General features: G+C 45.9%; 1 protein-coding gene across 2 annotated transcripts in view; it reads left to right on the top strand.

Moving 5' to 3' along the window:
• Positions 1-14,269, top strand: part of SMAD9 (SMAD family member 9) — an 83,586-nt gene that overhangs the window by 68,190 nt on the left and 1,127 nt on the right. For both annotated transcript variants that reach the window (XM_068265030.1, XM_068265031.1), the window contains exon 6: positions 6,936-7,192. In XM_068265030.1, the coding sequence (XP_068121131.1) occupies positions 6,936-7,192 (257 nt within the window). The remainder of the gene's footprint in view (positions 1-6,935; positions 7,193-14,269) is intronic.

The following is a 14,269-nucleotide window of genomic DNA, read 5'->3' as shown; positions in this document are numbered from 1 at the left end:
GAACAGAACAGGTATGCAGCCAGGAAGAAGTTAAGCCTAACTAATCTTTCCCTGAGAGACAGTCTGCAGCAGCTCGCCCTACTCTGACTAATGCAGGCACACGAGTGGCCGTAATGGCCGCCGCTGCCTGCCTTATATAAGGGGGGGTGGGGCTCCAGGGGCTAGTGTAGCCTAATTGGCTACACTGGGCCTGCTGACTGTGATGTAGAGGGTCAAAGTTGACCCTCAGGTGCATTATGGGGCGAACCGAACTTCTTCCGCAAAAGGTTCGCGTGCGGTACCCGCACGCGAACCACCTAAGTTCGCGCGAACCCCGTTCGCCGGCGAACCGTTCGGCCCAACTCTGTAAGCTGACAGACGCGCAACATTCTGTCAGGATGCACCATCAGTACTGCAGCTGGTTAGTCATTCGCTCGGTCCACCTGGAAGGTTATTGGATGGAAAAAGAGAAAAAAAAAACCAAAAAACAAGCAAGCAGCAAAGCAATTACTTCATTAACATTAATAACCTTTGAACTTTTTTAATAAAAAACTTAACATTGCAAACCAAACATTAACTTCTTTGCTTACCTGTTTTTTGGTTTTTTTTAACTTACCTCCCGAGGACAAACCTCTCCCCCCCCATGGAACAATGTGCGAAGTGCAAATTGCACAGAGTTGTGGCGAAATACATTACGCAATTTGTCCCAAGTGAAAGGAGAGGTTTCTGGCAGCCCTGTGTATTAGGGTCTCTGGAAACCCGATGTTTGGTTTCACACAGCATATTGACATATCCGGTGGGTCGAGCCCGCCGCACCGTATCGTCCAAAACAGACCTTCAGGCAATACCACAAGAGTAGCATTCGGCCTAGTAATGAACTGCGTCGCCATAGACTAACATGACTTCCGCGCCGATCGATATTGCCACAGAAGCCACGCAGTAACGTAGGCATGCACTAGCGTTAAGTCAAGCACTTCCGGCGTAGGGGGGGACCGCAAAGTGTGACTTTTGCTAGGCATTTTGCCCTAACGCATCGCAGCAGTGTGAAATAGCACTGAGAGACCCTTGTGTGCCTACCGCTGTGTGTGGAGTTCCCTACTCTCTAATAGTGTACCTGCTCGTGGTACCTCTCAAAACACTCCCCTAGGCATAGGCCAGGCTGGTCAGGACAGGTGGGACAATAAACAGTGGTGTCACGCCTTATTCCAGCCCTGCTGCAGACACGACAGCGTTTTCTTCGGATTCGTTGACCTGGGGTAGTCGGAATTGGATAGGCGTAATGCCTTCCATGCAGCCGGCTAGTTGCATCTTGGGGTTGGGCCACGGCACCTCCTGGATACAGGAGTTCCATCACGATCTGTTTATTAAATTGAATGAACGAGCCAGTTCTCCCAGCCTTACTGTAGAGAACAAAGCTGTTGTAAATTGCCAATTGAATGAGGTAAAAAGACACTTTTTTATACCAGCGTCTTGTTTTTCGGGCAACTAAATAGGGCGCTAACCTCTGATCATTGAAGTCCACCCCTCCCATGTTAGTATTATACTCGTGGACGACAAGGGGTTTTTCAATGACCTTAGTTCGCCGTTGAATTTCAACTGTCGTGTCTGCGTGAATGGTGGACAGGAAGTAAACCTCCCTCTTGTCCTTCCATTTCACCGCGAGCAGGTCGTCAGCACACAAGGCGGCCCTCTGCCCCCGTTGAAGTCTGGTGGTAATGAGCCGTTGGGGGAAGCCCCGGCGACTAGGCCGCACGGTGCCACAGCATCGGATTTTTTCTATTTTTAAGTGCTGAAAGAGGGCCACACTTGTGTAATAATTGTCCACAAAAAGATGGTACCCCTTCTGGAACAAGGGTGACACCAAGTCCCACACAACCTTTCCACTGCTCCCCAGGTAGTCAGGGCATCCGACCGGCTCCAATTTTGAGTCTTTTCCCTCATAGACCCTAAAATAAGATGTATAGCCTGTGGCCCTTTCACAGAGCTTATACAGTTTCACCCCATACCGGGCGCGCTTGTTTGGGATGTACTGTTTGATGCGAAGGCGCCCGGTAAAGCGTATGAGGGACTCGTCTACGCAGATGTCCTGGTCAGGGGTATAAGCATCTGCAAATCTGGATGACAGGTGGTCTATGAGGGGTCGAATTTTGTGGAGCCGGTCAAAAGCAGGGTGGTCACTTCGATGACAGGTTTCGTTGTCATTGAAGTGCAGGAAGCGCAGGATGTTCTCAAATCGTGTCCTGGACATGGCAGCAGAGTACAGGGGAACATGATGTGCTGGGTCCGTAGACCAATAAGACCGCAACACATTCTGCTTTACTAGTCCCGTGTGAAGGAGAAGGCCCAAAAAAATTTTCATTTCGGAAACTTGGACTGGTTTCCACCGAAAAGGCTGGGCAAGGTACTTTTCCGGATTGGCGGTTATATATTGTGTGGCCTTACGGTTGGTCTCTGCCACAATTAAGTCCAAGAGATCCTGGGTGAAGAACAGATAGAAAAAGTCTAGGGTCGATCCTAGATTATCTGTCTCCACCTGGACTCCAGACTGGGCGGTGAAAGGGGGAAGTACGGGTGCGGCGGAATCAGGGGATTGCCAATTTGGGTTTGCCAGCACCTCTGGTAAATTAGGGGTAGTACGGGCCCGTCTTCTTGGTGGCTGCGACTGGGATCTTACTGCACGTGCCACCGAACCAGTTTCAACTTCCATGCTGGTGCTCGCCACTTCACCAGGGTCTACGGAAGTACTGGTGCTAGGTCCAGGAGATGTTGTGCTGCTGGTGCCTGCCCCACCATGAAATCTCAGACCAGCACGAACACCACTCTGCTGCCCTTGAGGCTGATCCTGCGCCACCTGCGGTCCAACAACATGGGGTGTGGTACGCCTGGCTTTAGCCGGGACCTCAACCTCGTCATCACTATCGGTCAGTGAGCCACTGCTCAATTCAGGTTCAAACTCTGACCCGGAAGATTCGTCGAATGAGGCGTCCCAATCGTCCTCATCCGACTGGGCCATGTACCTGAGAACCTCATCATCGGAATACCCCTTTCTTGCCATGGTGGGCTGCTAAATTTAGGCGGTATTCCTCTGAGACTACGCAGAAAAAAGAGCACCTACCTAGCAAAAGGGAGTATTTGAGAGGTAGAAAGCTGTGCTCACTGAGTTTTGATAAAAAAATAAATCAAAACTGAGGTTTACAGTGCCACAGCTATTGTACAGTGTTTTTTGCAGTGATCAGAAAAAAAATTCTGTCACTGCGGTGGGGCGGGCTGAACGCAAGTGCAGGCGAACGATCAGGCCTGATCGGGCAAACACTGCGGTTTTTTTTGTGGATCCTAGTGACCCTAATAGATCTGACTGCGATCAGTAATGATCACTTACAGATACTATATAGTACCAATGTTGATTAGCGACAGTGATGACGCTAATTAGTGACTGTGGTGCAGTGGGCTGAGCACTAACTGACACTTACAAAGGGGCCTAGCTAACTGGCCTAACTGCTAACACTAGTGATACTAAAAAAGTGACAGTTTTCACTGTTTTTAGATCACTTGGATAGTGACAGGGGGGTGGTGGCGAGTGGGGAATCGGAGGCAATCAGAAACAATCACAGGACAATCAAAGGCAATCACAGGGCAATCGCAGGCCAATCACAGGGCACTCAATTCCCGGGACAATCAAAGTCAATCACAGGGCAATCAAACCAATCACGACACAATCAAAGCCGATCACAGGCCAATCAAAGCAAATCACAGGCCAATCACAGGCCAATCACAGGGCAATCAAACCAATCACGACACAATCAAAGCCGATCACAGGCCAATCACAGGCCAATCACAGGGCAATCACAGGGCAATCAAAGCCGATCACGGGACAATCAAAGCCGATCACGGGACAATCAAAGCCGATCACGGGACAATCAAAGACGATCACAGGCCAATCAAAGGGCAATCACAGGGCATTCACGGGACAATCAAAAAAAATCACGGGACAATCAAATACAATTACAGCACAATAAAATTGAATGTCAGCACAATGAAATTGAATGTCAGCACAATCAAATACAATTGCAGCACAATCAAATACAATGCACTGGGAAGGTGATTGGGGGGGGGGGGGGGCTGAGGGCGATCTAAGGGTGTGGGGGGTTGATTAGGTGCCCGCACGGGGCAGACTGGGTCCTGATCTGGTGGGTGGCAGACACAGGGGGTGACGATAGGAGATCAGTGAGGGATTACAGGGGAGAATAGATGTAAACAATGCACTGGGGAGGTTATCAGGAGGGGGGGGTCTGAGGGCAATCTGAGGGTCTGGGTGGGTGATCAGGTGCCCCAAAGGGACAGTTTAGGGTCTGCGCTGATGGGTGGTGGTGACAAGGGGTGATAGACAGGTGATAGATGGGTGATAGACAGGTGATCAGTGGGTAAGACAGCTATATAGCTGTATACAGCATACAGGGGGGTGGTCTGGGAGGGGGGTCTGGGGGGGATCTGAGGGTAGGGGGGGTGATCAGGGGACCCTAGGAGGCAGTTAGGGACCTAACCTAGGGGATAGCGTCCCTAGATAGTGACAGGGAGTGATTGATGGGTTTTTAGGTGGGTGGTGGGGTGCAGATGCTGGTGTGCTGGGGTGGTCAGGGGGGTTCTGAGGGCTGGGGTGGGCGATCGGGGGGTCTGTGTGGGTGAAAATGTGTTGTGTTACACTTAGCTGCAAGGCTGCCGTCCTCTCTGATGGTCGCACGACGAGTGACCATCAGCGGAGGAGGCAGCCAGTATAATACACTTTGTTACACTAACAAAGTGTATTATACTCCTCTGATTGGCCGGATCGCCGCATTTGAAACCCGCCCGCGCTGCTAATTGGCCGGCGGGTTTCCGTGCAGAGTGGGCGGAGCCTATTGCCGGCGGCGATCGCGTCATTGATGACGCGATCGCTGCACAGCCACCGCTGATGCCGCCCCCGCCGATGGGCGTATTGCGGTCGTTTGGGCCCGGTCTTTGCCGCCGCCCATCGGCTGGGGGCGGTCGTTAAGTGGTTAAGGTGGCCATACACTGATAGATTTGCAGCAGATTCGACTGTCAGATTTCTGTCAGATGCTTGTCAAGTCAAATCTGACAGGAATCTATCTGATGTGTGCCACACACTAGGAACAGATTTGCAATAGATTTCAGAAACAAAATTGGAAATCTATTGAAAATCGATCTAAAGGCATTACTGCACCATTAGATCTAATGCAACTCTATGGGCCATCGAACTGCTACCAGCATCCTGTCAGATATCTTAAATCGATTGAAATCGGCCACAAATCAATCGATCGGCTGTCGATTTTCAATCAATCAAACTCTGAAATCGACCAGTGTATGGGCCACTTTTACTTCTATAGCTTTTATGGTGTTTTTTTTCAATCAGAAAGCCAGCTTATCTGCTGCTGTTCAGAAACAAGAAGCCCTATGCTAGGTACACACCATACAATTTTCTGGCAGATTTACCTGCCGCATCAATTGTTTCCAACATGTCCGATCTGAATTTGGATTGATTTTTTGATTTTCCGATCTATTTTCGTTCAGTTCTATGAAAATCGATCGAAATACAGATCGGGCATGTTGGTAATTATTGATCTGGCAGTTAAATCTGCCAGAAAATTGTATGGTGTGTGCCTAGCATTAAATAAAGCATCTGAGCATAAATATATAACAATATTAAAATTCAACTGCGCTCCACGGTTCCTACAAATGTATCGGGGATCGCAGCTTCACAAGAGTACCTCACTCAATTAACACAATCCAACCAAAGTTGCGCGTCTGTATCTTCCTTACTTTGGATAGTATGGAGGATTTCCCTATAAGAGATACTGTAAAATGCGCACATAGTGCCCAATAAAGTTTTGTAAACAATTGCTGACACCTCGTGCTGCACTCCTGGGGATGTGCCACCACCTGGGTTGAACAACTGATTGACCCCCCCTCGTGCGTGCACTCACCAACTTCCGACTTGATTCTTGCATATCACAGATAAATCTGTATAATCCAGGCGGTGTCTTCCAATAAAAATGACTTTATTAAAACAGGCAACCACTGGCAAACGGTATGTGACAGACCATATCACCGCTCTGGCCGCAGAGCAGTGCGTCCACACAGAGTTCTGCCTGGTATTTCCTATGACATCAGCGCGCTCCCTTGCTCCGCCCATTAGCATAAATATATGAGAATGTTCTGTGATTAATTTACCTTTATACAAACACATACAATCAATCATCTCCTAGGCTTATTCTCACTTCAGGTTGACATTAAGCGATGTAAGTGAGGATACATGTCATTGATGTATAGGAAATGATTTGTCCAGCTTATATATCTTACATGTTTTGATGTAAGAAGCTGATGATCATTAAAGTGAACCTCCAGACTAAAAATCGACTCAGCAGCACTGAAAAGGGATGGTGTTTCTTTAACAGTTTCACAGCATCAGAACTTTGTTTCTCTTATACAAGCCTTATTTTTAGCTGCACAGAAGAAAACTGCCCGGGCATTTTTCCCCTTATGCTGTGCAAAGCATGATGGGATTTCTGATGTGTTTCTCGTTCTGCTGTTTTGGTGCAATTTTTTTTTTCATATTTTGAATTTGACATTTGAAGCCTAGTGTGTGCAGCTGGGAGGGGTTATCAGGACACAGGACAGTTGGAACTGTGTCTCATGCTCCCTGTCACCTCCTTTCAACCAAAAAGATGGCTGCCCCCATGACAAAGATGGCAGCCCCCATGAATCACAAACATTTGCCTGTTCTTTAAAAAACAGAGTGGGTAAAAGACTATATTACCTATCTATTCTAATTAACATAACTAATGTAACTTAATAACAGTATGTTTGTTTAGGCTGAAGTTCCCCTTTAATAGCAAACACTGCATTTTGTCAGGCATAGGCAAAGTAAAGCGGACTTCTATAACACACTGTATTCCTCCTAGGAGTTCACCTGTACTATGTCGGAGGAGAGGTGTATGCAGAGTGTGTGAGTGACAGCAGCATCTTTGTCCAGAGTCGCAACTGTAACTACCAGCATGGCTTCCATCCAGCAACTGTGTGCAAGATCCCAAGCGGCTGCAGTCTGAAGATATTCAATAACCAACTGTTTGCCCAACTCCTCTCACAGTCAGTTAACCAAGGGTTTGAGGTGGTGTATGAGCTGACCAAAATGTGCACCATCCGGATGAGTTTTGTAAAGGTAACAAACTTGTATCTATCTCTATCCAAATTTAAACACGTGTTCGTTGTTGTTGTTACATAGAGTCCCTGTGGCTTGTTTAAACTCACCATGCCTAATGATGGCAGCCAGGGGCGAAGCTAAGGTTTTTGTGGTCTCAAGCAGCCCATAATTTGTGTGCCGTCCCCTCCTCCCCGCCTTACCCCAAAGAGAGCCGCCACCGAAGAAAGCGATGGAGGAAAATGGGCGTGGCCATGACATGATGAGGGTGGAACCAAGTGCAGGTATAGGTGTCCCCAGTATAGGTAGCCAGACATAGGTGCCACAGTATAGCTAGCTAGGAATAGGTTCCCCCAGTTTAGCTAGCCAGGTATAGCCCAACCCTATACCACACATGACCACCCTAGTTATGTATAATTTTTTTATCCCCCATCTCAGGCTCCCTTTAAGTGGTTCAGAAAACAGGACTGTAATCAACCCAGTGGGTGAAAGAGCTTAGAGAGGCTCATTTGCATAGATAACAACTGAAGCTTTTTCAACTCTTCCCGTGCTGAAAAACAATATGAGACTCTCTTCTTTGCTACTAATGTTCTATTTCTTAGCTGTACTACACATATGGTTCATTATTTTATAAGTTTATTTTCCCTTCAGGTTTCCTTTAATATATAGGTCTCTTAAAGAGAACCCGAGGTGGGTTTGAAGAATATTATCTGCATACAGAGGCTGGATCTGCCTATACAGCCCAGCCTCTGTTGCTATCCCAAACCCCCCCTAAGGTATCCCTACACTCTGCAATCCCTCATAAATCACAGCCATGCTGCTGACAAACAGCTTGTCAGAGCTGGATGTGTTTATCTCTATAGTGTCAGTCTGCTGCTCTCCCCGCCTCCTGCAGAACTCCAGTCCCCGCCTGCATCCCTTCCCTCCCTGCTGATTGGAGGGAAGGGACAGGGGCAGGGACCGGAGCTATGCAGGAGGCGGGGGAGCAGCTGAGACTGACACTACAGATGTAAACACAGCCTCACAGCATGGCTGTGATTTATGAGGGATTGCAGAGTGCAGGGGGACCTTAGTGGGGTTTGGGATAGCAACAGAGGCTGGGCTGTATAGGCAGATCCAGCCTCTGTATGCAGATAACATTCTTTAAACACACCTCGGGTTCTCATTAATGATCAAATCATTAACTAATAGTTCTATAATCACTATCCATAAGTATTACATTAATTCATATGTTGTAGCCATATTAATACCAATAGCCATATTGCTTAACTCTTAGCATGGATATAAAACTGCCTTGCTAAATAAAAAACACTAGGAGATATAATAAAGGAGGGGTGTGGCCTGACTGAGTACAAACAAGCAAATCATATTCAAAAAATATACAAAAACTTTATTCAATACATATCCAAATGCTAAAACCATATAATGTACCGCAACTCCCACCAAAAAGCCCACCAACCCCCAATCCCACCTGTCATGCCCCAATGGATGCCCCGGACCTCACAGCTCCCCGCACTCCACTATCTCATGTGCACATGATTAAGTTCTGAACTGCGCAGTTTCTAACAGTTCCTCTCTGAGCTCAGAATTGGAGAGATTGTGTAGTAACAAATTGGCCTCTGGGCTTCCTAAAAAATGTACACTCGAACATTAATGACAGGCCGAGGTTTGAAATAGGCCCTGGGAGTATATCCACTCCACATTTGTTAGTGCAACTTTGTATTAGTTCATCACAGCGACAGTAGCAGATCTGCCAGTCAGGATACAAACAAATAGATATACATAGTTCATTCCAGCAGAGGTCAGAGCAAAGCACATGAAGCAGATATAGTGTTGGAACAGCAGCAGCACAGCTTAATTGGTATGGCATAGCATGCCTAGGTGTCAGTCCTCCAATTTACACCTGTGGTTGGCTGGTCACATCAAAGATGACAGGTTTGCCAGTCAAAACTCAAACAGATTGATGTGCATGATACGGCTCAGCAAAGATCAAAAGCAAGGCACATAGCAAATGCGACAAACAGGATACCAGCAGCACAGCTAGGTCCGCATAGCACAGCATACATTGATGTCAGTCACCAGGTAGATGCATATAATTGTGCAGATGTAAAGCATGGCCAAATGCTACAACTCTTGCTAAATAGCTTGACATTTTAGAAAGAGCTGAGTGAAGTCAAAACATTTCTCCGGCGCTATCTGAATATAAACATAGCCTTGTACAAGGAACACAGAGGCTACTGGATAGAAGGACATAAAGGGTCATTCTAACCTGAAATCGAGCTCTGATTAAAGAAAAACTCTAAGTTAATTTCATGGACATAAAATCTAGACACACAAATAAATTGCAGGGCATATTTAACCATATATAATCAACCTAAAGCAAGATGGAAATCATAGGTTCTCTGCATTAATATGAGATTTTCTGACAATAGTAAGAGGTCAAAAAGACCCCTTTTAAATGATCACCTCAAATGTAAGGTACAAGCTGTTTAACCTCCCATGGAAGAACCAATAAACTGCACATAAACCTCTCACCATACAGGCATCTTTGTGTCTGTCAGCATCTGGTGCAAATGATTTTACACTTTTTAGGTCCCGTTAAGTCACAGTTACGTTACTGACCCCTCCATGCCACAAACCAACTTTTTGACATTTTAGATCAGGTACAAAGACAGGCAACTAAATCAATTAAAGGGATGTAAGCTCTCACTTTCCAAGAAAGGTTAGACAAACTGGGCTTTTTTAGCTTGGGAAGCAGATAAACGATGGGTGACCTGGTTAACATGCTAAATACAGCCAAGGATAGTACAAAAGATTGGCCAATTAGCTTTTTATCCCTAGCAGGGGCAAACGCAGGATTTTTAAGGGGGGGGTTCCTGAAAGGTCCAGAAGCACGTATGTCCCGAGTGCTTCCGAATACAGGTGGCTCCATACTGCCCATGCACAAAAGTGCGCTGGCGTATTACAGGAGCTGCCTATCTTTGGAAGTACTCAAGGACACGAGTGTTTCTGAGGGCTTCTGGTAGCAGCAAATGTGAACGGGGTACAGCGCTGGAACAACTCCCAGAGAGAGGAACGGGAGATAGACTTAGTTTGGACAATTCAGTGGAATATGCTACATAGTTTCACATAGCGCAAGCGATACCCATATGATGCAGGGATATATGCATCTGCGGAAGATGTCGGCGCTACATAAATACTAAATAATAATATTTTGCCTCACCAGGATTGCACTTTTATTTAGCTTTCCTGTAAGACAAGAACACACAGTCAGCTCTAGGGGAAGAGGGAAACAAAGGTGAATGAGGGAGGGCTGGTGCACACCAAGAGTGCTTCTGAGCGTTTTTGAAATCAATAGTGATTTGAAAAGCGCTTGGCTAATGTTACCCTATGTGGGTGTTCCCACAGCAGCGTTGTGATTTTTTCAAAATCGCAGGTATACTGCATGTAGCATGTTTTTGAGCAATTCATTCAAAAATCGCTCTGAAAATCACTTCACAAAATCACACTCACAAATTGCTAGCGATTGCTATTGTCATTTTGGCGTTGCACTAGCCCAGAGAGAGGAGTGGAGAAATTGAGAATAGCCTGAGATGGAGCAGAGAACTTATCTGTATTGCAGTCCCACATCAGACAGGCTACTTGCCTGTAATCGGACTCCTGTCCCTGTCAGTCTCTCACACAAGTCAGAAAGAAGCCCTCCTGGAGTCTAGGGACTGTCAAAAACTTTTCAGCTTGTTATCCACACCTTATCCACACATGCAGTCATTATAACAATGGGGAGAGACCAGACAGATGTTTGCCCACAGACCCTGAGTCCAGGCAAGCTCTGCATCATGCTGTGCATATTTACCAGCTTGCCTGCACTCTAATTTCATCATGTCTGACACTTCTGTGCTGTGGAGAGTCCAGGACTCCATAATCAACATTCTCTCACTGCAGGCTGCATCTTCTTGTGAGGGTTGTGAGGGAAGCTCGGCTGCCTCTCTCATTCTATTAGCTGGAGGGAGGCACCAGAAGTAAGAAGGGACGGAGAATGAGGCTGTTTATATTATGTGGGCTTCCCTGGCTGAATACACAGCTCAGTGCAGGGGGGAGGTTCCAGACACCCAGAATAGCCCCCTGAGTTCGCCAGTGCCTAGGTCTGTACAAAGGACAAGATATTACATATTGATGTCTTATTGATATATACTGTATATGATATTGATCTACCTACATATTGATCTACATATGGGGGAAAGGAGATTTTCCCACCTGTGTAGAAAAGGCTTATTCACAGGAACAGTGGTTATATTACCACAGGCAAATTCTATACTTGCATTTAAAAAGTCCCAGTTAGTCTGAGCCACTTTCTAAGTAGTCACATGGGCCTATAGGGGGCAGAATTATTGTTGACTATTGTTGGCATCTTCTTGTTGACTTATAGCCTGTGGCCCACCTGTGGGCATCACAGTGGCTTATTGGCTAGCACTCATGGCTTGCAGATCTGGGTACATGGTTTAAGACCCGGTTCACATTGGGGTTCTGAGCCAAAAGGATCTGGTGAGCGGATCTGGTCTCCAGTTCACTGGATCCGGATGGTTCAGTCAGTGGCCCGTTTTCACTCAGCAAATACATCCCTTATTTTCAGTAGTAGCTGGTGGTAGAGGCTTCCTCCTCTTCCGCTGTGACTACACAGTAGTAGTCACATGACGCGGAAGAAGACGGAAGCCTCTACAGCTGGCTACTACTGAAAATAAGGTATGTATAAACCCTCCCTCACCCACCCGCCCGGCTGCTGCACCGTCCCTTCACCCTCCCGTCGCTAGATTCGCGTCGGGCCCATGCCCCCATCACCTGTGGAACGGTCTGTTTCTTCACTAGTGTGAAGAAATGTTCCGTTTCCTATTGCCCCAATGCTGCAGTATTTTTTGTCTGGACTGGAAAATTAGGGCCTGCAGCATTTTTAGATCCATGGACCAGAATGTATCCGTACCAACGGACGCATGTGAAGGGATCCATAGGTTAACATTGGATACATTCACATCTGTTCCATTTGTACAGTATACGTTCCGGTTCCAATCCAGAAAAAAAACGCCAATGTGAACCGGGCTTTAAGTCTGGGCCAGGATACTATTTGCTTAGAGTTTGTATTCATCCCAAAAACACACTGGTAGATTAACTGACTCACCCCAAAAATTGGCCTTAGATTATGATATTGATTAGATTGTGAGCTCCTATGAGGGAGCACGTATGCAGGGCCACCACTTGAGTTGGATGCCGTGTGGTGCTGCAGGGCTGTGGAGTCAGTACAAAAATTTTCCGACTCCTCAGTTTACGAAACTGCAGACTCCAACTCTGACTCCAGGTACCCAAAATGCCTCCGACTCCTCGACTCTGACTCCTTAGTCTAATACTTACCAGGGCTGTGAATTTTGTCCAAAAATCATCTGACTCCAACTCCCGACTCAGACTCCTTAGTTTATGAAATCACGACTCCGACTCCGGGTACCCAAAATTGCTACCTAACCTTAAAGCGGACCTGATCATAGAACTTCCTCTCTGCTCTAAAACATAAGCAACAGCATAATAACCTGTAAAGTAAAACATTTCTTTGTCACAGCCAATACAAATCCTGCAATAAATATACGGTGTGTCTACTTTCTGCTTTCATGGAAGCAGACATAGGGTTAATAACCTGTGATTACAAATAAGCTCCTCTGCTGAGGCAGACAGCTGACACAGCTGAGAGATAAAATTATAGTTGTGATTAGTCAAAGATGAGGAGGAATTAGACAGGCTAAACTCTCTAATTACGTACTAACCTCGGCGCCCAAATGACCTGATCCGCTCTAGGGGTCAGTTAATGACATGACTATGTGCTCTGTAAGGCATTGTGGAAGACGCAAGCATTATATGCAGTGGGATGCGACAGTTTGGGCAACCTTAATAATCATAATTTTCCTGTATAAATCGTTGGTTGTTCCTGACAATATAATCATATAGGAGACACACACAGTGATATTTGAAAAGTGAAATTAAGTTTATTGGATTTACAGAAAGTGTGCAATAATTGTTTAAACAAAATTAAGCATTAATTTGGGCACCACAAAAAAGAAATGAAGTCAATATTTAGTAGATCCTCCTTTTGCAGAAATTACAGCCTCTAAACACTTCCTGTAGGTTCCAATGAGAGTCTGGATTCTGGTTGAAGGTATTTTGGACCATTCCTCTTTACACAACATCTCTAGTTCATTCAGGTTTGATGGCTTCCGAGCATGGGCAGCTCTCTATAACTCACACCACAGATTTTCAATTATATTCAGGTCTGGGGACTGAGATGGCCATTCCACAACATTGTACTTGTTCCTCCGCATGAATGTCTTATTGGATTGGCGCAGCTTCAGCTTTGTCACTGATTCCTGGACATTGGTCTCTAGAATCTGCTGATACTGAGTGGAATCCATGCGTCCCTCAACTTTGACAAGATTCCCCGTCCCTGCACTGGCCACACAGCATGATAGAACCACCACATTTTACTGTAGTTAGCAGGTGTTTTTCTGTGTTTTTGCTGTGTTGTTTTTCCTCCATGCATAACACCCCTTGTTTTGCCCAAATATCTCAATTTTAGTTTCATTAGTCCACAGCACCTTATTCCAAAATGAAGCAAGCTTGTCCAAACCTCAAGCGGCTTTGTTTGTGCTGTGGGCGTAGAAAAGGCTTCCTCTGCATCACATAATTGGATTCACCTGTATATGTAAGTCAGGGGTCACTGAGCTTACCAAGCCAATTTGAGTTCCTATAATTAGTTCTAAAGGTTTTTATATCAATAAAATGACAACAGTGCCCAAATGTATGCACCTGACTATTTGTAAACAATTATTGCACACTTTCTGTAAATCCAATAAACGTAATTTCACTTCTCACATATCACTGTGTGTGTCCCCTATATGATATATTTAAGTGACATTTTTTATCGTAACATCCAACGATTTATACAGGAAAATCATGACGATTAACAAGGTTGCCCAAACTTTCACATCCCACTGTAAATACACAATAATTTGATGGCTTCAGTCGTTGGGGGTGAGCAGAAACCTAGAGGTTCTTTTGAGACTA

This window comes from Hyperolius riggenbachi, chromosome 2 (genome assembly GCF_040937935.1).
Source record: "Hyperolius riggenbachi isolate aHypRig1 chromosome 2, aHypRig1.pri, whole genome shotgun sequence".
NCBI classification, from domain to species: Eukaryota; Metazoa; Chordata; class Amphibia; order Anura; family Hyperoliidae; genus Hyperolius; species Hyperolius riggenbachi.
This window is presented reverse-complemented; position numbering and strand designations above follow the sequence as displayed.